The sequence below is a fragment of the Pempheris klunzingeri genome, chromosome 3 (genome assembly GCF_042242105.1).
Source record: "Pempheris klunzingeri isolate RE-2024b chromosome 3, fPemKlu1.hap1, whole genome shotgun sequence".
Classification (NCBI taxonomy): Eukaryota; Metazoa; Chordata; class Actinopteri; order Acropomatiformes; family Pempheridae; genus Pempheris; species Pempheris klunzingeri.
In genome coordinates this window covers 25220148-25246093 of record NC_092014.1, presented here as the reverse complement: position 1 = coordinate 25246093, position 25946 = coordinate 25220148, and the positions used below count along the sequence as shown (strand labels likewise).

The window sequence follows — 25946 nt, the reverse complement described above, 5'->3', positions numbered from 1 at the left end:
TTTTGTGATTTCTCCAGTGCCTTCAACACCATTCAGCCAGAACTCCTGAGGGGCAAACTGGACCGTGCAGGAGTGGGCCACCAACTTACAGCATGGCTAGTGGACTTCCTGACCAGCAGGCCACAGTTTGTGAGGACAAAAGGCTGTGTGTCTGATACGGTGGTCTGCAGTACGGGGGCACCACAGGGGACCGTCTTGGCTCCTCTCCTCTTCACCCTATACACAGCAGACTTCACACACCATACAACAAACTGCCACCTTCAAAAATTCTCTGACGACTCAGCCAGAGACGAGGGGGAGTACAGAGAGCTGAACAAAAACTTTGTGGACTGGTGCCAGCAGAACTGCCTCCGGATTAATGCCGGAAAAACCAAAGAGCTGGTAGTGGACTTTCGTTGGCACAAAGACCCTCCCTCTCCGGTGAACATCCAGGGAACGGACATAGAGATTGTGGACTTTTACAAGTACCTGGGTGTTCACCTCAACAAGAAGCTGGACTGGACTGTTAATACTCAGGCACTCTTCAAGAAAGGCCAAAGCAGACTCCACCTGCTGCGTAGACTGAGGTCTTTCGGAGTGGCGGAGGGCCTCCTGAGGACTTTCTATGACTCTGTGGTGGCATCAGCCATCTTCTACGGTGTGGTCTGCTGGAGCAGCAGCATCACGGCAGCAGAGAGGAAGAGACTGAACAAACTGGTGGACAAAGCCAGCTCTGTCCTGGGCTGTAGCCTCGATCCTGTGGAGGTGGTGGGTGACAGGAGGATGGTAGCGAAGCTGTCATGAATCATGGACAATGTCTCCCACCCCCTACATGAGACTGTAAGAGCCCTGGAAAGCTCCATCAGTGACAGGCTTCGTCACCCACGATGCTCCAAAGAGAGGCATCGCAGGTCCTTCCTCCCTGCTGCCATCAGACTTTACAACCAAATCAGCTCCTAGTAGACCAAAGAGCAAGAAAAAGGAACAAGTGCAATATTTCATATATATTTATATATTTATATTTTCCCCATGTGCAATAGCCTTTCTATCACCTCATTCTTTCATTCTTTCACCATACATTATTTTTTGTATATACTGTACATGTAAACATATATATATATATATTATTCCCTTTCTTTGTATGTGTGAACTGCTGCTGACTTGAAATTTCCCCATTGTGTCATAAATAAAGGAGTATCTTATCTTATCTTATCTTATTAATAAAATACATTTCTAAGAGCAACAATGATAATAATGGTAATTGATAATAATTCTCTGAAGTACACTGCTGTGTGTGTGTGTCTGTGTGTATGTGTGTCTGTGTGTCTGTGTGTGTCTGTGTGTATGTGTGTCTGTGTGTCTGTGTGTATGTGTGTGTCTGTGTGTATGTGTGTGTGTGTGTGTGTGTGTATGTGTGTGTATGTGTGTGTGTGTGTGTGTGTGTGTGTGTGTGTGTGTGTGTGTGTGTGTGTGCTCGGAGCTCTCGTTACTTTGGCCTGCAGGGGGCGCACTAGTGGATTAATTTTTTTTTGAAAGGGGTGTCCTCCTCCTTGCACTCAGCAGCTCAGCTCTAATCAGTCCCTCCCCAATCCCATTTAAAACCCCCACTGGAAGCGCACGGATCCACTCAGCAGCTGCTGCTAACCCAGGAAGATGTTCTGCAGACGGGCATGGCAGAGAGTCGGGCCGCTGGTCCGGAGGGCCCTCATCCCGGCGTCCGGAACCGGTGAGTGGCATCATGCTGGTCACAGCCCGCGGGCTGGGGAGCGCGTCTGTCTGGACTCATGAGTAAACACTGGGCCGTTCTCTGGCCCGCAGACAGTCAAACAGTCAAACTGCAAATGTTGATTTATGTCTTTTTTTTTTTTTTAATGAATCGGTGCCGCAGCGGTTCTTTATCTCTTTTGAGCATTTTGTTAGAAACGTGGAACATGAAAATGTCCCCTAAAGAGGAGGAGGAGGAGGAGGAGGAGGAGGAGGAGGTGTGTCTGATGCTTCGGGAACACGCAGTTCTTTAACACTGGTTATGAAAGAGCGCATCACACGCAACTCAACCTTTGCAGCTTTCAGCTTTTCTAAGCAACTGCCATCCAGTGACAGTAGTGAGAGAGCAGATCTCCAGCCTGTGGTCCGGGGGTTGGACACAAATGGTGATTTTCGGGTGGTTCTGTGTCGTGTCTCAGGACTTTGTAATGAGCTGGAGCACATGGAGCTCAGCTGTTCCAGCACAGGGTGACTGTCCTGTTTAAAGAGGTCCTGTACATAATGTCCTAAAGTCCTACAGCCTCTATACATGACTCCAAGTCTGCACCATGCACGTGCGTCTGAATCTCACTTCAGAGGGTTTGCATGACCAGTGAAAGGGATTTGAGAGACACTCTCTCTCCTCACGGTCCTGGCCCGGATCATCCTTTTATTTCGGGATCTGAGCACGTGGGACTCAGCCTGAGGGCAAACTGCTGCTTTAATTTCCTGTGAAAAGAGCGTCCAGGTGAGGCTGACAGGGGGAGCAGCTATCAGAGCTGCTCTCTTCCTAGAATGAAGACACTGCATGCGTGCCAGGCCTCACGGTCTGTGCTGGTGGTGCTGCAGGTCTGCATGTTCTCCTCCCTGGTGGCAGCTGATGGACAGCAGCAGGAGAGCAGTAACATATTTGTGGACACACACATGTCATGTCACACAGTAGCCATCTTGGCTGAAATGCACATCCATGTTTCCGGGCTCCGTGCTGTAGGGATTAACTGATTACCTGTATAAATAACCTGTACTTGGCCTTGTTCCTGCATCCTGCTGCTGTGTCATGGGTATTACACGGGAAGGGGGAGGCCTTACTGCTGCAGGCGCTCCGCGTCCACAACAACATCCAGCTCCCTTTTGCTTTCATTCACATTGTTTTGATTAATTTCTTGCTTTTAGTAGTGTCACATGAAGAATTTAGCTTGAACATCAGCTGGTAGTTTAGTTTAGGTAACAGACGGTAACAAACTCTGCCCACAAGCCCAGAAAAGAATCTGCCCTGGAAGTCCCAGCTTTTGGCCGTGCTTCTGTAGACCAGTATCTGAAAAGAAGTAGTAGTCCTGCATCGATGAACTATCAGCACTTCTCTCACTTTTGTTAAGACTGGAAAAACACCAGGAACATTCTCAACAGAAGCACAATGTTTTAACCAATCTGAATAATCTGTAAACCAGTGAGTAGTTCAACATGTTGTGAATGTAGTCAAGCACTCATAGGAAGAGTTCTGATTATCCCTGAACACACACCTAAAACGTGAGGGACAAACGGGGGCAGGGCGTGCAGCACATTGTGTTCTTCACTCAGGTGGCCTACTCGGCTTGCCTGGTGAGCCACGTGCACACACATGGTCTAAACCATGCTAAAGATATCTTATGTACTGTAACTGCATGCACACACTCTTTGCTATGTGTGAGAGAAGTCAAGGTAGGAAGAGATTAGGCTGAGGCAGTTTTTGGGATGCAGGGTGGCTTTATTTATGGCCTCCTCCGCATGCACCACTGGCAATCCTTCACAGCAAATCTCTTAAGAGCCCCAAAGGCCGTAGCCAGCACAGCCATATACTGTTAGGAAACACCAGGTAGTTCCTTAAGTCCTAACATGTACATGCTATTTATTCAAGATACTTTTCAAATTGTTTGATTTGATGCAAATCTGCGATTGTGGAGCTAAAAGTCTTTCCTTCTCTTCTGCTACCGCTGACCACGGCTGTATTGTGTAACTGGATTAAGGGGCGGAAACATGTTGATGCTGTCAGAATGCACGAGTCTTTGAAATCAAGTCGTACTTCCAATAATTCCTGAATGAAACAAACGCAGTACTTTCTCTCTTTCTGATTTATACTGTTGTTGACGCTCATTTTGGATTTCATGACGCAAAATGCAAGTGTCCTCTGTTCAAACAGAGCTCGAAGGACGGTGCAAATAAATCCCTCCTCCCTGTCTCTCAGCAGCTCCAGTGCGACACATGGCCCTTGGGGTTCCAGGGGGCTCTAGCAACATGGCATACCTTGTTCTGTGTGGAGGAGGGCTCACTGCTGCAGCAGTCTATGTGAGTATCTGTGCAAGCGTCCCTTCATTTCAGGTTCACCTTCAGTTATGCAGTCAATCACCTGTTCCTCTGTATACGACCAGTTCAGTCCTCTTGCTGTGTTTTCTGAAAGTGGTATTCCACTCAGTCTGCCCATAGCATCAGAGGTGAGTGTAACTAGGTGCTAACTCCTCATTACAAACAGTAAATGACTAACATGAGACGGTCTCTCGTCGGTTGTCCCAGCACATACAGATCAGGCAGGACTCGGTTCACAGTCAACTCTTTTTTTATTTTTGTGCGAGCAAACACAGTTCAGGCCGTGGACTCCCGTTCTGGCCGTGTGTCTTTTCCCCTCCTTCCACCCAGGTCCCGGCGTGCTACCGCCAAATTGGGAGAGAGGCAATTTACTGCACCTGTTCCCAGGTGTGCTGGTGCTACTTACCTCTCTCCTGGGCCAGCCCTGCACCTCTCTCTGTTGCAGCTGAGCTCCAAACCAGCCACCCCTCCACAATGAATGTAATTCTCTAGGAAGTTAAGATTTAGTCACTCCTTTCTGTACATATATGCTGAAAACATGGAAGTCCTGGGCTGTCAATGTGTTTGAATAAATCATTCAAATTCTAAATGGAATTTCCAATTAGATGTATGATAAAATATATTTTGAATTACATTTTTGTAATTTTTCCTCAGTCAGCTGGGATTTGCTCCAGCTCCCCCTCGACCCTGACGGATGAGCAGTATAGACGTAGATGGATTTTTGTTATTTATAAATGTAATTTTTCAGCTTGGACTCTGAAAGGTTGTGATTTCTGCACATAGCTGCTGTTCTGTGTGCTGTAGATGTCGATCCATGTTGGAGAGTATGTCAGAGTAAGGCAGCATTGTGTAATGGTTCTGCGCTTTTATACCCTTATCAAGTTCTGTGTGCTGGAATGTAATAGGTGCATTTATCTGCCTTCTTTCTGTCAGGCCTACAAAACAGTCAACAGTGATAGTGAGCACCACGAGGACCAACTCGCCAGCGTGGACTCCACAGCAAAGGGTCAGCTGCTGACACACACACACACACACACACACACACATACACACACACACAACCTCCTGTAACTGGTTTCTTGCTCAGTGTGTGGTGGTGTTTCCAAATGATACTTCAGAAAGTCCAAATATAAATAAAAAAAACAAAAAAAACACTTATTTCTTGTAAACAATAAAATTTCAGACTGCCATGCAAAAGATTAGATTAGATGTAGCATAGAACCAATTATATAAAAGGCTTTACAGCCATGCTAACAGTATCAGCATGCTAACCTGGTCACACTAACATGCTGATGTGTAGCTGCTATGTTAACTTTTAGTTTAGCATGTTAGCATGCTAACATTATGACCAAGTGCTCTCAAAATTAAATTTCATCCTCTGAGGACCATGAGCGTCTGCTCCAGACTGAAATATCTCAGTTGGACGGATTGCTGTGATGAAATTTTGTCCATTATTGTTTGTCAGGCTAAACATCAAGATGTCTTTCTTCTGCAAAGACTTTTAGACAAAACTAGCAAACCTAAAAATATGAAACCAGAAAGTCAGGTTTTATTTTAGTGACTGTTTTTGGCTCCAAGTATAATCTAACACTTGTTCAAGACCTTTTCTGTAATGTACATACAGGATGTGCTGATGAACACAGGGTGGTTGTGAGAAACAGAAAGCAGCATATCTTTGCTGTATGTTGGTTCAGGATTCACCATCCAAATCTCAAACATGGTAGACTGATTATTCTCAATAGCTTTATCTTGCCTGTCTGTTTTGATTTCTGTCTGCCAATTATTTGTCTGTTCAGCCACTTTGAGCCCGGGGAGAGCGTGGCTCTGCGCCCAGAGCAGCTGACCGGTCTGTGATGGGATAAGCAGCGGCTGCCGATCGTTCACTTGTGTACATGCAGCCTGGAAAAGTTGTTTCTGATCACAAATGGAGCATGAAGCTCTGTAGCTCTGCAGATTGCACTACTTTGGCTTTAAACTGGCCACTGAACACATTGTGTATTGAAGCAAAAACTTCCAGGAAACAAAGCTCTGCATCTTGGTTCTCGTAGTGACGGTGGTTAAAGTAATTCTTATTACAAATTACATTGTCCTGACACAATTGTCTGAGTATACCTCTTCAAGTATAATTGCAGTGTAGCTATGTGTCCTCACACTGCACAATCAGGGGGGTCATTTGATGGCTGCTTATGAAAATGTGGCCTATCTCCATATGAGACTGAAGAAAGCACATTCCCATAGTGGCTCTTCATGCGTGCTAGGCTACAGAGCTGTGAAGGGGGCAGGGCTACAGTCATAACGTTTCATCACCACCGTAGTATCTCCTCTTGTCAGAGGATCAATACATTCAGTGAGATTAATTCTTTAGGAATCTCAAATGACTGCACACAGTTTCAGTTTATATTTTGGGCTGTATCACAGTAGTGGACTGACCAACGGACATCACCATACTTGGAGCCATGCTTCAGGCATGTACGGTTTGAAAATGTACTGGAAAAAGAGTGGATGCACACCCACACCAAAAAGGGGGGGTGCTGATCTGAAGGTGAACAAATCAAACAGTACGCGAGCGGTTTGACTCCCCCACTTGATCTTTTTTTAAGTGTATACTATATTCAGTAATGGCACATTAAGATGAGATAATCTGCACAAAGCTGCACTTTAGCTCATAGTTTAGCCTAGATTTGATGCTTGGGCCATTGACTCTGACTAAAATATTATTTTAATACTACTTGCAGTGTGCATTGAATAATTGAATAAATAATCCCAATAAATACTGAATTTATTTTCCACCTCTTGGTGTCAATGACAGAGCTGACACTGAAGAAACAAACGGCTTCAGTGAGGTCAGCGGTTATATTTCTGTCGTGAGGATGACATGTTAGGATTAACGATTATCCTTCGCTTTAGTGACATTGTGCTGCTTTACCTTTTTTAAACATAAGCTCCTGGCCCTCAGCCCTACATTACCTGTTGACAGAAGTCAACAGGTTACACAAGGTTCAAAGCTGACTTTAATTAAAGGCATAAAATGTTTTTTTTTTACTGCTCACCGGGATTGTGTCAATCCGTATATGGCCATCATTTTAGATTGTGGCACTTCTGTATGGATTTCCAGTGCAATGAATGATTATTCAAGGACCTCAGTCATAGCTGAAGAGATTGAAGAAACTATTTGACCTCAGAGGTGCATCTTACATTCACATCAAACAAGTTTATTAAAGCCCAAATAGTGTTTTCCTGGGGTGCTATTGAACATTGGATGCTCAAGAAAATATTCCCAAACATCTAAAATAGGCCTAGAGTACACTGCACTAGCTGTTTTTTCAAGTTTGATTGAATTTTTTCTGATGCACTTTACAATTGATGAAGATAACCGGTCATGAAAGTGCTGTTATTCATGTGTGCTTCCAACCTCTTGATCTGCAGCACCAGAAGCAGCAGCACCAGAAGCAGCAGCACCAGAAGCAGCACCAGAAGCAGCAGCAGCTCCCACAGATGCACCCGCCCCAGTGGAGGAGGCGGCACCGGCCACCGAGGTTGTCGACGAGTTAGTCCCTGCTTCTGCAGAACAGGTGGCCGAGACTGCTGCCGAACCAGTGGTGGAGACCACGTGTGAAGAGGTGGCTGCAGTGGCCTCTGAGGTGGCTGCTGCTGAGGCTGGAGTTGATTCAGCAGTCGCAGAAGAAACCGCTCCAGCTGCAGCAGTGGAGGCGGCTGCTGAAGCTGCTCCTGATAGTGTGGAAGCCATAGCCTTGGAGGAGATGCCAGCCGAGGCTCCTGTAGCAGATGCCCCCACAGCAGAGAGCGCTGGTATGGCACCAATAGATGAAGTCCCTCCTGCTCCTACCCCTGAGGCAGAGACTGGCTCTGCAGCCCCTGAGGCTGAGGCTGAGGCTGCCTGTGCTGCAGAAGCAACTGCATAAAGCTGTGATGGCTCCATAGTTGGCCCAGAATAGAGGGCGGGAACTTAGTTGTGCTGTGTTCCTCCTCTCTGGGCTAAGGAAAAAAGGACTCATGAACCCCTGTATTAATAGAGGGGAGAAAAAAAAAAAAAAAGGCACTTTGTTTTCACTTCCAGTTGGTTAATGAAGGCAAGTTAGGGGTTCATCAGTCCGGTTTTCAGGTGCCTTCCTTCCCTTACCTCAACAAACCTTCAGACCCAAACCAGAAGCTTTAGTATTAGACTGTCTGTTTAGATTTAGTGTGAAGAATTCAGTTTCTAAAGCATTTTTCTACTCGGAGCAAATCCAGATTATGGTTTGGCTGCTGACAGTCAACAGGAGTATTAAACTGGGTGATATCTGGGGTACAGCCAAGGTGATGACTAATGTTCTTTGTACAGTGATGCTCTAAGTGCCCTTAGAATAACCTTCCTTTTACTTAAAACTTGTTAAAGTCGTTTCCTATTTGTCAACTTCAACATTTGCATTTGGTTTTTCTCTGCTCAGCAAATGCTTATTGTTAGCTACATCTTCTGAATCTTTGCTTGGCTAAGGTTTATTATGCAAACGCTAGAGAAATGGAACATGAAGCCAGTTTTAATTGTTTCAGTGTGAAGACCAAAAACCAGCTTGCTCCTCTTCTCCTGCCTATAGCCCTTGTCTAGTTTTCTTGACTCTTAAAACATCCCCTCCGCACACCTCTTCTCGGAGTGAAACAAATTTGTTTTTCTGCTTAAATTTTTTACTACATAACAATATATATTTTTTTTCTTGCACATTCAAGTACTTCAGTATCCATTCTTACCTCTCGGCCTGTGCCCATTCTAACTGACCCGTGTTCACACATCACTACACTCAACCAGCTGTCTACAAGACTGTTCTGTTTTCCCACATTCACTTCGTCTTTACTCTGTAACTGTGATCATCTGTCAGGGAACACTCCAGAAACTTCACTCACCTTTGTCTCCGAGCAAGTTGTCATTATGATTAAACAGTTTAGTTGTCAAAGAATAAAACCTCACTGGATTAATGTAAAGACTTCGTTTCTCTTTTTTTCTTTTTTTTTTTTTAGTTCAGTATTGCATTTTTTTTAGTACAAAAGTAAGGTTGGTTTGCATTTATCAAAGTTTGAAGTTTGTTTAGTGACTCTCTAAGTTAGCTTGTTAGTGCTGCTTTGTGTGTCTCATGTCTACATCTGTGCTGTAGGTGTAGAAACACCCACTTCCTGTAGAAATCCTGAAAAATCCCTTTGCCATGTTCATGCTCCGGTGCCTTAAAGCTGAAGACTGAAAGACAACCATCTAAAGTCTTCAGTTCTGTGATCTCCAGATTGTTGTTTGCCCTTTGTTATGGAATGCATGACCACTCAGCTTAGCTTGCGAACAAAATAATCGATCTACATAGCTTTTTATCACAAGCATTTCTGAAAGGATTTTGCGACTGACACATGCAGTTCAAAGTAGTCTTACAGGCAGGTTAGGACTAATCCTAGATTACAATGCTTGCATGAGGTGTCATGGAGGCTCTCCAAGATGGGCTGACAGACAGGCTGCCACAGAGGTTTGCTGTCTACCAGCGTGTAAATACTATAACTAAACTCCTCTGAATGTCATCTTTATAAAAACGTCTCTCGGGTTTATTTGTTTCTGAAAGACAAGACTTGCAGCCTCTGTATGGAAATGTAGTGTTCTCAAACCAATTCTGTCCAAGAAGAGTGTTTAGAGTGCTCAGCACATCCCTGTACACACACCTGTTTCTGGAAAGGTTAGACCAGCAGAAGGAGCATGAACTGGGCACTGTTTTCTGAACCTGTGGTGACTGTAGACCTCCCAGTGATAGACACGCATCCAGGGTAAGTGCAATTTATACACGAGTATAGCAAACCACTGCACAGAGCACTGGTTGCCTCATGTTCAGTCAGTTTGTATGAGGTGTAATTCTGGTTTGACATAAAGACATTTAGGCTTCAGCTAATTATTTTCATTATTAATCATTTTTAGTGAACATTGTGCACTTCAAAGACAAAACATTCTACAGTATGGTGCTATGCATGGTATCAGGCCTTACATAGAGTTTAAGACATTGATATTAAAGCAATCCTCCTGCACAGTAAGCTCATTTATCCTATATTATAAGAACTGTTTGTTGTGTAAACCTTTATTATATATTTCAAATCCGTCTCAGCCACACTTCCTCTCCCCCAGAGTCGACACCAGCTGTGAAGATCTTGGCTGGGTCTACAGTTGAGATCGCAGCAGCTTCTGTTTGTGAGATGCGTCTGGTGGAAGTTGTCCAGAAAATGGAGGAAGATGGGAAAGATTTGGACTCCACCCTGGAGGTGATGGAGCCTGAAGTCATGGAAGCTAAAGAAACAGCTGTGGAAGCGGCTGCTGTAGTGAATGAGGAGCATCTGAAGTCTGTAGACGCTGGTGCTGATGCAGAAGCTTCAGCTGCTGAAGAAGAGGAGGGGGAGGCTGCTGTATCTCCATCTGAGGAGCCTACAGCTCCAGCCCTTACAGTGGAGGAGGGGGGTGAGGCTGGAGATCAGGCTCCAGTTCCTGGAATAGCTCCAGAGGACGCCATCTCCTCCACAGAGGCCTCACCTGAAGATGTTGCTCCCACTGAGGAGGCCACCATCACTGCTGAAGCTACCTCTGTGGAGGAGACCTCAGTAGGGGAAGCAGCAGAGGAGACAGTTGGAGCTGCAGCAGTTGTGGTGTCAGTTCCCCTGGCAGCAGCCTCCTTTGGGTCAGACCTGGAGGTCATCTCAGCTGAATCAGAATGTCCATCAGAGGCTCCAGTGCATGAGGCCAAGCACTGTCACTCCTGTCATTCTGCTCCACCAGCAGCAGAGGAGGTGGTGCCTCCTGCTGCTTTGGGAGAACAGCTGGCCAGCGAGGGAGCTGTGGATGTAACACATGAGGCCTCGGAGGCAGCAGTGTCTCTGGAGGAGCAAAGTAAGAAAACATGAAAAGCTTTTGAACACCCCCTGCTTATGTTAGCATCATCTGAACAGCTATATCTGTTGCTTTGTTGTTAAGTTAAATGGTAAATATTAGTAATGGTAATTTAGTTAAGTTAAATGGTAGTAAAGGACTGTAAAGGCTGAAGAAAGATGTATTTCTGCCTGTATCCACAGAGCCAGAGGTGTCTATCTGGACTGTAAAAAGCTGCTCAGTGATGTAATAGTTAAGAAGGTAAACGATTAAAAGCAGCACGGCCATAAATACTGCTCTCCGTGTAGAGCAAGAGACAGTAGAATGGACATCTTCAGGATAGGTGTTATTCTTAGACAGAGCTTCTGGGTCAATGATAAACTTGACTTTTGCATCATATTTAAATCCTGCTGTCCATGTCCATTCTACTAATTCAAACTTTAGGACAAATATGTAGCAAAATAACAGTCATGGAAACTCTGCCATTCATTTGTACCTTTCAAAGCGGTGCTGTGTTTGTTTGTTGCAGCAGCCACAGAGACTCTGATGGTGGTGACAACCCAGTCGTGACATGACAGACAGTGTGCCTTCCACAACACTTGCTTCTCTGTCAGAACGCCAGGACGACCATGAAAGCACTACCAGGAGAACCAGTGATGGGTTTAACTGACATGTTCCTTTTATCACAGAGTTGTTTTTTTCTTTTTTTTAATGCTCTATCTCTATTTGTGATCATTGTTTATTAGCACTTGTGAAATGATTCCCGTCATGTCCTCTAGGTGCCACTGTTGCAAAGCTTTTCAATAACTGTTGGTAGTGGACGGTTTGTTGTTACTGTAATGTTGTGATAGATATTCCATAACTCCCCTAACAACAATACTTACAAACTGAACCAATATTTTTTTAAGTGCACCTACACATATCAGCTAATATGATAGCACTTACATTGTTGTCACTTTCTTAGTATAAATGTGAGTGACTATCTTGAGGTTTTATTGTCTATTTTGAAAGTGATGTGTTCCAATAAGAAAATATTACAAAGAAATAGACCTTTATTGTGTTGTGAATTTAAAAGTTGTATATTCCCAAAAGAAAACATCACAAAAATATAAATACCAGTTTATATTATGTATCATATAAGTTGATATTAGCTTTCTAGGTTCAAAGTGATATAAATGTTTTTGCACCCTTTCATTTAGATGTTAATATTCAACAGTAACATTCCTCCAGTTCTTTAAGAGTTGTACACAGATGTATCTTTAAGAATATTTGTAGGTTCACTGCATTAATGCTCATATTTTAATTTTGTATTATGTTGAATAGTTTATATATTTATGTTATGTAGTCAATGAAGATGTCTCTGTTGTCATGATGTGCCCATGTAGACACTTGCAATAAAGTGATATTGAACTGAGATTTCCTGTGCAGACATGATTCCTGTTAACCTGTGACAGTGATCACTGACCACTAGGTAGAGACAGATGATTATCATTTGATCACATGTCTGAGGTGATGCATATTAGCTTAATAATTTGTGGCCACCAACAAGGAAATACATTCCTGGTCTTAGGACACACTATCTTCTGGTGGGGCAGGAAAGGATTTGGGAGGAAAAAGCAGGAGGGAAGAGAAACGGACACAAAGACACCTGAAATAGTGCTGTGATTGTTTATGGTACGGCGTGACGTCACGGCGGTATGTTGCCTGAGTAAAGTGACTCCGGGTCCAGCGCGGGGGTGGGGGGGGGGCAGAGTCCTTGTCCCCCTCCATTAGTGGAACAGCAGCCCGACCAGGCTGCTCCGTGCCGCACATGAAACACCAAGGGACCCAGCGAGGTGTCTGTGTTAATGTATACGGAGGTTCAGAGCTCCGCACAATAAACACACACCACTAACAGTGCGGGGGGTTAGCTAGCGTGACTGTTAGCCGTCACAGTGCTCAGTCCGACGTGAGGATCCGAGCAGAGGTGCCCGAGGCGGAGGTCCGGTCAGTGGATCACACGGACACACAGCCGACCAGCTAAAGTGGAGCTGCTGCTATTAGCTAACTTAATAAGACGTTGGTCTCAGCGAAGAGCGGACTGAGGACTCTCACGGTGAGTGAGCTGTCGTTAGCATTAGCGTTAGCCACATGGTTTGTTGTTTCTGTGCCATGACATGTTGTTTTTGTCACAATGCTAACTTAGTTAGCTAACGTTAGCTAAGGTGGTGTCAGTGCTCTCCTTCCTCAGTTAGCTTCCTGTGTGTGTAAACATTACGATGTATGCGTTTGATATGAATGTAAATCAGCTGTGACGTTGTAAAGGCTGGCTAATGATTGATTGGGTTAGTTAGCTGCTCTGAGGAGCAGAGGTACCAGGGGGACTGTCTGTCTGTAGTGTCCATGCTTGGCAGTGTGGTGCAGGCGGGCTGTCATCTTGGAGCTAACCTCACAGACAGGATTTGTGTTTGCATCCCACTGTAACTGTTGTGTGGCAGCAGTGAGGGCACACTGTGACTGTAGCCATGCAGTATGATGGGGGGGTCAGTAATGCTGCTATCAACATGAAATTACTTTACTTCCACCTCTAAACTACTCTCTGACATTAATATCAATAATCAGATAATTGAAATATTGGAGAAGTGAGTATTGACTTATTTCTTGTATTAAATGCTAACCAATAGGACACACAGTGACAAATGCCCGTTAAGACTAGCTAGACAGGTGAGATATATATAAAAATAGAAAATAAAAATATATAGAAGGTTTTTGTGTTTGTGATACTGTTTATGTTTATAACTGATAAATGACTAAAATGATTAAAAGTAAGTAAGTAAGTAATTTTGGCAAACTTAAATTAGGCAAACCCCTAATTTCATCGTACCGCAATGACAATAAAAGGCTATTCCATTCTATTCTATTCTAAACTTGTGTGTGATGGATGAAAAACACCTAACATTGAATAGTTTGCCCTCAGCATTATCACCTGCCTCTGTACCTATATTTGAACACAAAGTGTAGTGCAGTGGCTGCTGGTCTTTACAGATCTGTGTGTGTGTGTGTGGAGAAGTTTGTTTCTGCTGCCACAGTCATGCCTAGATGTTCTGTAATGGGGCTAAATTGTGAAGATTTACTAGATACAGAGAGGGAGGCGTGATGAGGGGCTGCCAATGTCGCACAAAGCTGGGTTTGGATGGAGAGCTTCTAATGTGTGTGTAGCAGAGTCGGTCATTTGCAGAATAATTATTAATAACATTATTGATTTTTGTGACATTCTTCTAACTGTTCATTTCAGTCTGTAATGTCTTTTTTGGACATCCAGGACTGACTTCCATCTGCATGTAGTTTTATATAAAATCCGATGATCAGCTTTGTAATAATCATAATCTTTCTAGTCTTTTTAACCACTCAAAGCAATTAAACAGTACATTCACATTCACGCATTCACACACCATTCATCGATCAGAGGTTGCCAACCCTGCCATCAGCAGGAAAGTAATCATTCACAATCAGTAATCATTGTGCTATGCCAGTAACATCAGCACCACTCAGGTTTAATGCTCCATTCACCTCATGCAAGAAGTACAAACTTTGTTGATGCCTTTTCTTTGCTTGAAGTCATTTTACATCAAGACGGGGCTTGGTAAGATACCAGCAAGCAAAGATTCATCTTTTCCAACAATTCATAATTCAAAAACATCAAAACTATGAAGGAACACATATAGAATTATGTAGTAAACAAAGTGTCACACAAACCAGAATATATTTTGTATTTTAGAATTTTCATTCAGTTTCATTAGATAGTTGCCTTGGAATGTTTTTTTTAAATTTTTATCGGTTGTGTTGTGCAGAGGTAGGGTTGGTACACAGCAAGGCACAAGGCAGGGCCAGTCAGTCTGGAAAATTTCAAGAACTTTGAACGTATCCTTAAGTGCAGTCGCAAAAAAACATCAAACACTATGATGAAACTGGCTCTCATGAGGACAGCCCCAGGAAAGGAGTTGCCTCTGCTGCACAGGATAAGTCCATTACTGTAACCAACATCAGAAATTGCAAATTAGTAGCACCTCAGATTAGAGCCACATAAATGCTTCACAGAGTTGAAGTAGCAGACACATCTCAACATCAGCTGTTCACAGGAGACTGTGTGAATCATGGTCATGGCCTTTATGGTCAAATTGCTGCAAAGAAGAAACTACTGAGGAAGAACAGGAACAAGAAGAGAATTGTTTGGGCCAAGAAACACAAGGAATGGACATTAGACCAGTGGAAATCTGTACTTTGGTCTGATGAATCTGAATTCGAGATTTTTGGTTCCACCTGTCATGTATTTGTGAGATACAGAAAAGGTGCTCACCTTTTGATGGTTTCTACATGTGTGGTTCCCACCGTGAAGTGTGGAGGAGGGGGTGTGACGGTGTGGGGGGGCTTTTCTGGTGACACTGTTGGTGATTTTTTCAAAATTCAAGGCACACTGAACCAGCATGACTACCACAGCATTCTGCAGTGACATGCCAGATGCTGACAAGAAAAACCATTGAATGGGAACTTTTAACTGGTACTGTATGTATTTTACTTTAATTTTATTTGCTGCTTTTCTAGCCTTTTTTCCTGATGATTTTCCCACCCCTCTTTAATATAGTATCTCAATGATAAGACCCTCCCAACACAGACCCTGACAGAAAGCCGCCCCCCTCTGAGCCTGGTTCTGTTCCAGGTTTCTTCCTGTTAAAGGGGAGTTCTTCCTGCCACTGTTTCCTAATATAATATCTGATGCTGCTCATGTGGGGATTCTTGAATCCTTAATGTTGAATCCCTGAATCGTTGGGTCTCTCTTTAATTAAAGAGTTTGGTCTAGACCTGCTCTTTATGGAAAGAGTCTTGAGATAACGCTGTTGTGAATTGGCGCTATATAAATAAAGATTGATTGATTGATTGATCTCTTCTTTATATTTTAGGACAGACGGAAAGTTACAGGCTTTTTCTAACACCAACAAACCAGTGTTGCAAATTGAACAAAGGGAATGTATGACCCAACAATGCTAACTCACCACTGAATGATAGGAGATTAAATGTCACAGTTAAACACATACGCACTGCGTGTAAAACACAGCTTCATTACTGCTTTACTCTGGCTGTAGCTACAGTGGAGCTGTCTTGCATGTGGATGTGTGTGTGTATGTTGGGTGGTTGTCAAGTAAATACTGAGGTCATACTTGCCATGTATTTGCTCATTGTGTCACTATGTGTGTGTGTGTGTGTGTGTGTGTGTGTGTGTGTGTGTGTGTGTGTGTGTGTGTGTGTGTGTGTGTGTGTTTGTATGTGCTGGTAGAGATCAGGGCACAAGGCTGGGCGTTGTATCTTTACCAACAGCCTCAGTTACTTGGAACAAAAGCTCTGTTGTTGAAGGATCATGTGACTGTGTGTGTGTGTGTGTGTGTGTGTGTGTGTGTGTGTGTGTGTGTGTTCCTCCCCTGTCATGTGATATGAGCTCAGGGCAGGGTCTGAGAAGTGCTGAGTCGCTTTGAGAGGTTCCTTCAAGCCAGGGAACAGACGGGCTAAGAGAGATGGATAGATGAATGGAAGAATGGATGGACAGATGGATAGATTTGCAGATGTCGGACAGAGGAGATGTGGGAGAGAGTCAGAGACAGGAAGATGCAGAAAATGTCCTGCTGCTCTCTCTAACCATGGCAAGAAAGCACCGTTCTCATTCTTTCATTCCCACTTCATCTCTTTGTGGATTTTTAATCAGCAACCAAGTAAAGATGCAAGCCTACATTTTGAATCACCTCAAGGCAAGTTTTTTTCCATTTGGTTTTGATGTCCTCTGGTGTCTGGTGTCACTCTGGTGGGGAAAAGAACCTGTCAGGATGGCTCTGCTGTATCTTGTGAAGTGTGGACACTGCTACTGACGCATCATGAACCATAACATTACAGAAAGAGTGGTCTCTGCAATCAGCCTGGTGATCAGAAGTTAAAAGTGAGCTGAATCTGACATGTAGCTGTAGCTCTTTTTCAGAATGACTTTCATGGCAGCAGAAGTATTTTCAGTTCCTGGAACACCAACATGACTAGGAGCTGATTGAAAGGAGTTAAGAGTTTCTGAGGTAAACTGAAATGGTGACAATGCAGCCTGTTTGAGCCGAGAAGCAAACAAGGCAGCAACGTGTTAGCAGGCGCCCAGCAGGGCCTGTAATACTTGTTTGTGTGTGTGTGTGTGTGTGTGTGTGTGTGTGTGTGTGTGTGTGTGTGTGTGTGTGTGTGTGTGTGTGTGTGTGTGTGTGAGATGTGGGAGATTTCATACCTGTAGTATAGCGGGTGAGGCTACAGCCCAGGCTGATCCACGCTGAAGTCATTCTTTTGACCAAATGACAACAGAACGGGCCGCCATCACATACAGCAAGACTCTGCACTTTTACCCTCCCATTTGCTCCGTCTCTTTCTGTTTGACTCTCTGATGACAACAGCCAGATGGGCTAGACTGATTACAAAAACCCAGTGTAATGATTACGTCTGTAAGAACTTCTGTAAGTTTAACAGTAAAGTAACAGCACATAGTGCAACACATGTGCACACTCTTCCCTTATTAGTCTGTTTCTGCACCAGGAGACAGAGCAAAAGACATGTAAGAACAGGGGAAGTCTTAAATATATTCAAGCCAAGCTGGAATGGGAGGATGAGAAGAAATGTGGGTTTACTCTAACATCAGAACATGAAAGTGTTAGCACAAAGCAGTTTTCTCCTTTGTCTTAAATTTCCTGGAACTGAGGAGCAGCACATGCGAGCTAGTTGCCTTTTATGAGACTCGTCGATGTGTCACATGGTGTCTGAACCTGTGCTCCCAAAACAGAGCAAACAACTGTGTGGACTGTCTGCAGTCTGCTCCTGAATAATTGAACAGAGGATTTCCATCTGAGCTGATATCATGTTGGTCTTACTTGCAGAGGGAAGACCAACACAGCATGCCTCATCCATTATGTAGCAGCTAAGAGTAACCAAGCATGTCCTCATACACACCATGATGGACATTCAGTTAGTTTGTACAAAATGAAAAATGCCCAGCATCATGGATGGATATTACTTTGCACTATTTTGAAATGTGTTATTACTTTTACACTGAATAACGAGGGAAAATGGAAGTGTTGGTGAGAGAGTTATTTTAATCCATGCCTTTGTGTGAAGAGAGGAATCTAAAGAATTTAGTTTAGGATTATCTTAAAGCAGAGGGTGGGCTCCCTTGGTTGTACAAGGTGGGATATGTGCTGTGGTTGATAAGGACAGCAGAGTTTCTTCTGGTTGGGACCTCGGTGATGTCTCCAAAGATGTCTCAAGTCTCTTTGGAATGGCCATGCTTGAAGCCTGCAGTCATAGAGAGACGTCAGGAACAGCAAAAATAGGAACAATAATAGACTGTTGTCTATTGGTGCTGCTCTGTGGTGTCTACACAGTTACCTCTGTGCACCTGACCAATCATTGCACAAAATGCATTAAGCCCCATCCCGTAGTTACTGTTGCTAGGCCTGGATCAAGCATACCAACAACAGGAGTGGAAGACCCTGGATGGGGGAGCAGAATGGACCTTTACCCTCTCCCTAGACATATTATATAGTAAATGTTGTTTGCCTTGTGTATTTTGTACCATTGACCAATCGTCTTTCTTTGCTTAAGTTGAGCAATAGCTGGCATGACTGCTATTCACTTTGTTGTGCATGTTTAAGTGACTGTCTTAACATAAAAGATTTAAATAATTATATAGAAGCACGACTATACATAATATTAATGCATACATACAGTATATATGTATGCATTCATTTTCTAATGTTTCCTACATAATGGGAACAGAGTGTCGTAATTCTGTATTTCAACGGCACTGGCTATGCCTGTTTGCTCACGTGCAGCACAAACTGCATGTATGCAGTTTGTGGCAGCTTAAATTTGTAGTAATTTTCAAAACAGTAGGTGCTTGAACAAAAATAGGTGCTTATTTCTAGCTGGAAAATGCTGATTTTGCTGAATGAAATTCAAACCTGGAACCTTCTTGCTGTGAGGCAACAGTGCTAACCACCGCACCACCATGCTGCCCTAAGCAACGCCATCCAGTCTGTATATGTCTGTCTGCTTTTACATGCTCAAGTCGAATTTGTTTTATCATCATATGCTGTAAAGTAAGAATGCTTTCAAAAATGTGATTGTTGTGAAGAAAAATCTAAATCAAGGTACTCTTCCACAAAGTTACTGAATGAACTGGGCAGATGGGTTGTTCCAAACATTTTGGAGAACTAACCACAGATCGTCTGTGGATGTACGCTGCCTCAAATCCATCAGGCTCCTCATGTGATCCCAGACAGACTAGATGATGTTGAGATCAGGGCTCTGTGGGGGCCGCACCATCACTTCTTCTTTATATTGAAGATAGTTCCTAATGACATTGGCTGTATGTTTGGGGTTGTTGTCCTGCTGTAGAATATATCCCTGATGGTATAGCATGATGGATAAGTGTCTGTATTTCGCATTGAGAACACCACTGTCGATGTGTCCTTGGGCAAGAACCCCAACTTGCTCCTAAGTCATAGCTTCAGTGTGTAAATGTGTGAATGAGGATGTAATGATAAAAGCGCTTTGAGTAGTCGAAATGATTAGAAAGGTGCTATACAAATATAATATCCCCAAAAAATTAATTTTATATATATACATATATATACACACACACACACACATATATATGTGTGTATATATGTATGTATGTATATATGTGTGTGTGTGTGTGTATGTGTGTATATATATATATATATATATATATATATATATATCTATATGTGTGTGTGTGTGTGTGTGTGTATATATATGTATATGTGTGTGTATATATACACACACACACACACACACACACACACACATATATATATATATAATTTTATATATAATTTTTTGGAAAGGGTCTGTATACACACACACACACACACGCACACACACACACACACACACACATATATATATATATATATATATATATACATACCATTTACCACTAATCCTGACCAAACTCCTCCCCAACTCCATTTGCAGAAATGCAGCCCCAAACTTGCAAGAACCTCCACCAGCTTCACTGTTGCCACAGACCCTCATTATTGTACTGCTCTCCAGCCTTCAGAGAACAAACTGCATTCTGCCACAGCCAAATATTTAAAATTTTGTCTCATCGGTCCAGAGCACCTGCTGCCAGTTCTTATGTTTTCGTGCATAGCTCAGTCAGTATTTGGGTTCCACTGGTTTCTACTAGTTCAGAGCTGATGGCATCTTCCAATTTCGAAGGGAAGTAAGCATCATACTGTATGTCTTTCATCTGCTGCACTAAGTTTCCTTGGCCGACCACTTCGTCTACGGCCCACAATGTTGGCCGTTTCTTTGTGCTTCTACAAAAGGGCTTGAACAGCACATCTTGAAACCCCAGTCTGCTCTGAAATCTCTGCCTGGGGGAGACCTTGCTGATGCAGTATCACTACCTTGTGTCTTGTTGCTGTGCTCAGTCTTGCCATGTTGTATGATCTGTGACATCTAGGTCAAACCAAGTATTGATTTGTATTAGATTTTTCCTCTGTTTGCTCACATTATTTTTGTACCCAGACCATGGTATCAAAATGTGTATACAGCAGTGGATCACATTGTACAGAGATGGATGGATAAATACTGTCATGGTCAACAGCTTCTAAAGAATAAATAAATATGATGGTAAACAGTTTGTAGAGGATAGATAAATACTGTGACATGAGCAGGTTGCAAACAGTCAGTAACCATGTGAGTAAACAGGTGGAGCTAGTCTTCCTTTTGTCTTGTATCCTATTGTTAACCTGCAGCACAGAGAGGAAGTAAGGCCACAGTGGTTCTTAGCAACTGTTACCATGGCTGCAGTCCACCCTGCCTAGATCTTTCCTCTGAACAAAGTGAACATGTTTGAGGGACGGACTTGGCTTCCTATCAGTGCATTTCCTCCTGTAGGAGCAGACAGACACTTCCTTCAGACCAAAGCAGAAGAAAAGAAATGGATCTCTGCCTTTACTGAGGTCTTAGTTGTACAGTTGGTGCAGATGGATGAAACTGATTTTTTAAAAATTGGCATTAGCATGAGCAGTGAAGATATGTCAAAAAGCTCCACCAAAAGTTTTTTCCTTTTAGTAAAGCAACTGGACATCATGATACTTTAAAGGAAAAGTTAAACAAGCCTAGCTCTTGTCTAATACTCTGTAACAAGATTCAACTACCAAAGCACAATAGCCCCTTTTCCACCACCATTTCCAGGAACTTTTATTACCAGGAATTTACTTACCTGGGTAAAAGAATTCCTGGTAATCTGTGTGGTTTGATTTTCCACCGCACCTCAAAGTTCTGGAACATTTATTCAAATCAGGCTGATGACGTGTGGGGGAGTGCCAGAATATGCCGGTCTGTGGCCCAGTATGGCGTCCAGCTGGTCCTACCACTTGTTAGTACGGTGGTCAGACCCACTGCGACCTACATTTAGTTCTTCCATAGACTCTGTAGTTTCGAGTCGCCGACTCAAAGTCCCGCTGAACTTCTTCCTATGCAAATACACTGAAAAGAGCCTGGACCTCGTCGTCCATCCACTTCTCGTAGCTTCTCTTCTTTGGCTCCATTTTCCAAATGTTCAAATCACAAACGAAGTGAGCGTTCTTCAGCACACAGCCCCCGCCCCTCAAGAATTCCAACGTTTTTTCCCCGGGTAATTTCGATGGAAACTTGCAGAGGTTTTTCAAAATCCTGGGTAAATGAGAAAAGTTCCTGTGGTGGAAAAGGGGCTTATGTCAGCTTGACAACAAAAACCCAGGAGCTCGTTTAGATCAAGGACGCAGTATGGGCTGACCAGGGGTACACTTCTGTCATCATTAGACTCCCTGTGGACAGAATCTGGTCATACACTATGGCTGCAGCACAGGCTTTATTGTGTTAAACAAATGTTACTTCTTCTCTCTCCAGGGCCTTTGTTCACCAAACTGTTGGAGGCCACGAGACGGACGTGGCTGTGGCGTCACTGGCTGTGAATGCTGATCCCTGAGGAGCATGAGTCATGACCTCAGTGGTGCTGGTCGACACTGGTGGGACAGTAGTGGAGTATGTCACAGCTGAGGAGGACCCCCAGCAGGTGGGTTAGACACAGACACACCTGAGAACTGCAATGGCAGTTTTCAACAAAATATCTTCTCTTTTCTTAATCAATCAATCAATCTTTATTTTTATGGCACCAATTTATAACAAATACTATCTCAAGACACTTTTCATGTAGAACTTGGGGCTGGTCCAAGGCAAGCCTAAGCCAGTCCCAACTATAAGCTTTATCAAAAAGGAAAGTTTTAAGCTTACTTCTATAGAGAGTGTCTCCCTCCTGGACCCAAAATGGAAAAAGTTTCCACAGGAGAGGAGCCTGATAGTTGAAAGCTCTGTCTTCCATACCATTATTGGAGAGTTTGGGAACCACAAGTGCGGGCTGTTTGTGTGCTGTAGTGGGGTGGTATGGTACTATGAGCTCTTAAAAATACAGTGGTAGCAGACCATTAAGGGCTTTGTAGGTGAAGACAAGGATTTTCAATTCTGTTCTGGATTTTACCAGGAGCCGGTGCATTCTCGTCAGTACAAATGCAACATTCTGGACCACCATGCATCATGCTAAGCTTGATTTTTGCAATGTTTGTACATGAGAAAAGGCATTCCTTGGAATGCGTTTTATATAGGAGTCAAATTCTGATCAATGATAGTTCTGGACGCCAATTTAATTCCATCCAGAGTTGCTATATCATTAGAAAAATGTCTGTCTAAGGTGTTTTGGGCCAAGCACAGCAGGTTCAGTCTTGTCTGAGTTTAGCAGGAGAAAATTGCTGGTCATCCAGGACCAGCAATCTCCTTTTGGCAAAAGGACCTGGTTTTAACTAGCTTTACTAATGAATGTAATTGGGTATCATCTGCACAACAGTTTATGCAAATTTATGGAGTCTTTCTTGATGACATTACCTAGAGAAAACATGTACAGTTGCACTCATAATTATTCAACCCCCATTGCAAGTTAGGTGTATTAGCAAAATTTGCAAACTTTCAACTGTGTTCAATGAGCAGCTCAAACAAGAACAATTGAAATAGCTCAACACAACTAATATTATAGGTGGTTTCTCCAAATTTAACTCAATATGCCAATTTTAATGACAATTTCAGTCTCAAAGTTATTCAACTCATTCTGAACAAGCATCTTTAGATGGTAAAGCACCCTTTAGTTGTTATGACCTGCTGCAAACGTGATGCATAACCAGACACCAGGTTCTGACAGCGTTCCTGAGGAATCTCAGCTCGTTCCTCATGGACAATAACCTCCAGCTCTCTAATATTCTTGGGTTGTGTGCTGCAACAAACCGCCTAAAGATTTTCTGTTGGATTCAAGTCAGGTGTCTGACTCTAGTATCTTGCAGGACTTTTTCCGAAACAAAGCCTTGGACTTTGAGGTATGCTTGGGACCATTGTCCTGTTGGAAGGTCCAGTGCTTCCAAGCTTCAGCTTCCTCACAGGCAGCATGACATTTTCTCCTAGGATTTCCTGATAGTTGATTGAATCCATCTTGCCCTCCAAACGCTGCAGGTTTCCAGTGCCAGAAGAAACAAAGGTCAATTAAAGTGTTTTGAGTATATTTGAGCCGACTTGTCATGTGCTTTTGGGTCAGCAGTGGTGTACATCTTAGAGTTCAGGCATGGAGACCTTCACCTGCCTCCTCAGAAATCTGGTGGCAGCCATTGATAGCTTCCTCTTTCTGCCACATCCACGTAGTGTAGCCAGCGTTCCTTTAGCTTTGAACTTGCTAACTATGCTTCCAACAGTATCTATAGGAACATTCAGTGCCTTTACTATCTTTTTGCATCCAATGATCTCCTCTCTTAACTTTTTGAATAGTTCTCTTGACTTACCTATATTTCTGACATGCAAACAAATGTGAACAAACCCCCATCCAGTCCAGGTATTTGATGTGTTCTATTTCAAGCACACCTAATACTATGGAGGCCCTCGATTAGTTGCATTAGTTGTGCTTGAGACAACAGCTGATTTGCAAATGAGTGCTTCGGTATCATGGACTGTGATATATAGCTTGTTAATAAAGACAAATCACATCCAGTAAAGAAGTAGGGTTGGACTCCCTGAAGCAGCCTAGGGTCTAAGAGACAAGTTGGTGGTTTGGATGAAGAAATCATTGAAGATCACGACGATCCATTGAATAAAACTAGTCTAAATATATATCAGGTTTTACAGCTGTTTCTAAGGTTCCTATGTTTAAAGTTAAATCATTACATTGCCTATTTTTAGTTTGGTGGAACGCCACATCCTCTCAAGTTTCTGCGATATTTATTTTAGTTTGGGAAGTTACAACAAGGAGCTTATCTCTTTCTGTCTTACTGAAAGCTTCGTCTCTCGATCCCTGTCCCCTGCAGGAGGGAGAGTGTGAGGTGGACCTGGAGCTTGAAGGAGAGGTAGAAGGTGAGTGTGAAGCTGAGGAAGCCTATGAAGAAGCACAGGACAGAGAGGAGTCTGAGGACTACCCAGCAGTCATAGTGGAGGAGGTACCCAGTGCCAGCCTGGCTGAGGAGCAAGGTTACTCAGCCCAGGTGTTGGTGTGTGATGACGAGGCCTACATGATACAGGAGGTGGGCGATGAGCAGGAGGTGGAGACAGAGGGGGAGGCAGGTGAGACATGAATGCTCCTATATTTATCAGAAAGGATATTTAATGTTGCTTCATAATCTTCCTTGTGGCGCTGTAGGTTAGAGCTCCAGATGATTATCAGTTTCTGTAGACCAGACGTAACTCACACACACTACCCAGAATGCCTAGAGCAGACCTGTTCATTAAAGGTTCAAGTACTTTTGTAGAAGTAACTTTTTGTCACATTTGTTGAGACTGTCACTATGTCCTGACAGTAGTAAATAAGATAGGTCATCTGTGAAAAAACAAGGTTCCTTTGGCTCCTCCTAGTGCTCTTTATGGCATATGGAATCCGTCACACATGAACGAAAACAACCAATCAATGAATTGGAATCATAATGATGGATAAGAAAACTGAATTTCTCTTGAATACTTACTTTTAGGTACATTTTTTTATCCATAAATTATTATGCGTTATTCTATATGTTGTATTTATGAGAGAACGAGCTCTGTACTGCAAATCACCAAAACGTTAAAAAAGATTTAAATACAAAAAAACTACTGAACAATGTTTATACCTTTAGAATTATTAGAAGAGACCCCTTAGCTATTCATTTCTATTGTAGTTTATTTATAATATTTTCTTTCTAATTATTGTCTATGATTAGATTAGAATAGCGTTTACATTTACATTGTGTACTCTGTCTAAAGGCCTACTTCTGATGATGTGTCACTAGTCATGTAATGTTGTACAATCAATTTCTACTTTAAAAAAAACTAAAATTCAGACTTTTTTCTGACAATGTGACCAAGCATGAGTCTACAAATGTACCTTAGTTCCAATAACTGTATGATTAAGAAAATAAAGCCAGAAAGATTATGTCTTAGCACTTTCACGGTCTCCAAGTTTAATCAATCAGTGAATCAATCAAACTTTATTTACACAGCGCAGGTTATACATCAGATGCAAGGTCAAGTGCTGAACATTAAGAGTTAAAAAAGAAGATGTGGTTAAGTGAAAAAGTAAAAAACTCTGTCTCTGATTGGCCAGTTTGGTTATGACCCTGTGAGAACCCCTTTACATTCTTCATATAGTTCCATCAGCAGGGTTTGTTCCACTGCTGAGAAGAGCACACTTCTCTTTTTCTTTTCGTTTTGCAACATAGTATTGTCTTTCCTAATGCTTCTGGGCTGCTTATGTACGTGTATGTAAGAGATGAAATGAACCTGCTGCCACCTGCTGTATTTGTGGGCTCACACAAATACACAACACAACATTGGTTTTGGACTTGTGAGACATTGTGGACTCCAGTGTTGTCCTTAATCACCAGGCTGA

General features: G+C 43.0%; 2 protein-coding genes across 7 annotated transcripts in view; both read left to right on the top strand.

Annotated features, from left to right (window-relative positions):
- The first annotated feature begins 1528 nt into the window (after positions 1-1528).
- On the top strand, positions 1529-9039 carry LOC139198877 (uncharacterized). Of its 2 annotated transcripts, none has more exons than XM_070827853.1 (5): positions 1529-1705; positions 3947-4044; positions 4996-5068; positions 7519-7916; positions 7950-9039. In XM_070827853.1, exons 1-5 carry the CDS (start codon positions 1633-1635, stop codon positions 7983-7985), a joined length of 678 nt encoding a protein of 225 aa, XP_070683954.1. In that variant the 5' UTR covers positions 1529-1632; the 3' UTR covers positions 7986-9039. The 2 variants fall into 2 exon arrangements, with proteins under 2 accessions (XP_070683954.1, XP_070683953.1); XM_070827852.1 differs by having other exon boundaries at positions 3944-4044.
- Positions 9040-12655: 3616 nt separating this feature from the next.
- elf2b (E74-like factor 2b (ets domain transcription factor)) overlaps positions 12656-25946 on the top strand; it is a 21710-nt gene continuing 8419 nt past the window's right edge. For 4 of the 5 annotated variants that reach the window (XR_011585989.1, XR_011585988.1, XR_011585987.1 and 1 more), the window contains exons 1-3: positions 12658-13034; positions 21914-22079; positions 24400-24652. Coding sequence is in view for 2 of the 5 variants with exons in the window: in XM_070855313.1 (XP_070711414.1) it covers positions 22005-22079; positions 24400-24652 (328 nt within the window). In the remaining 3 variants the exon portion in view is untranslated. Of the gene's footprint in view, positions 13035-21913; positions 22080-24399; positions 24653-25946 lie in introns of all 5 variants that reach the window. The other variant, XM_070855314.1, reaches the window with a different exon arrangement.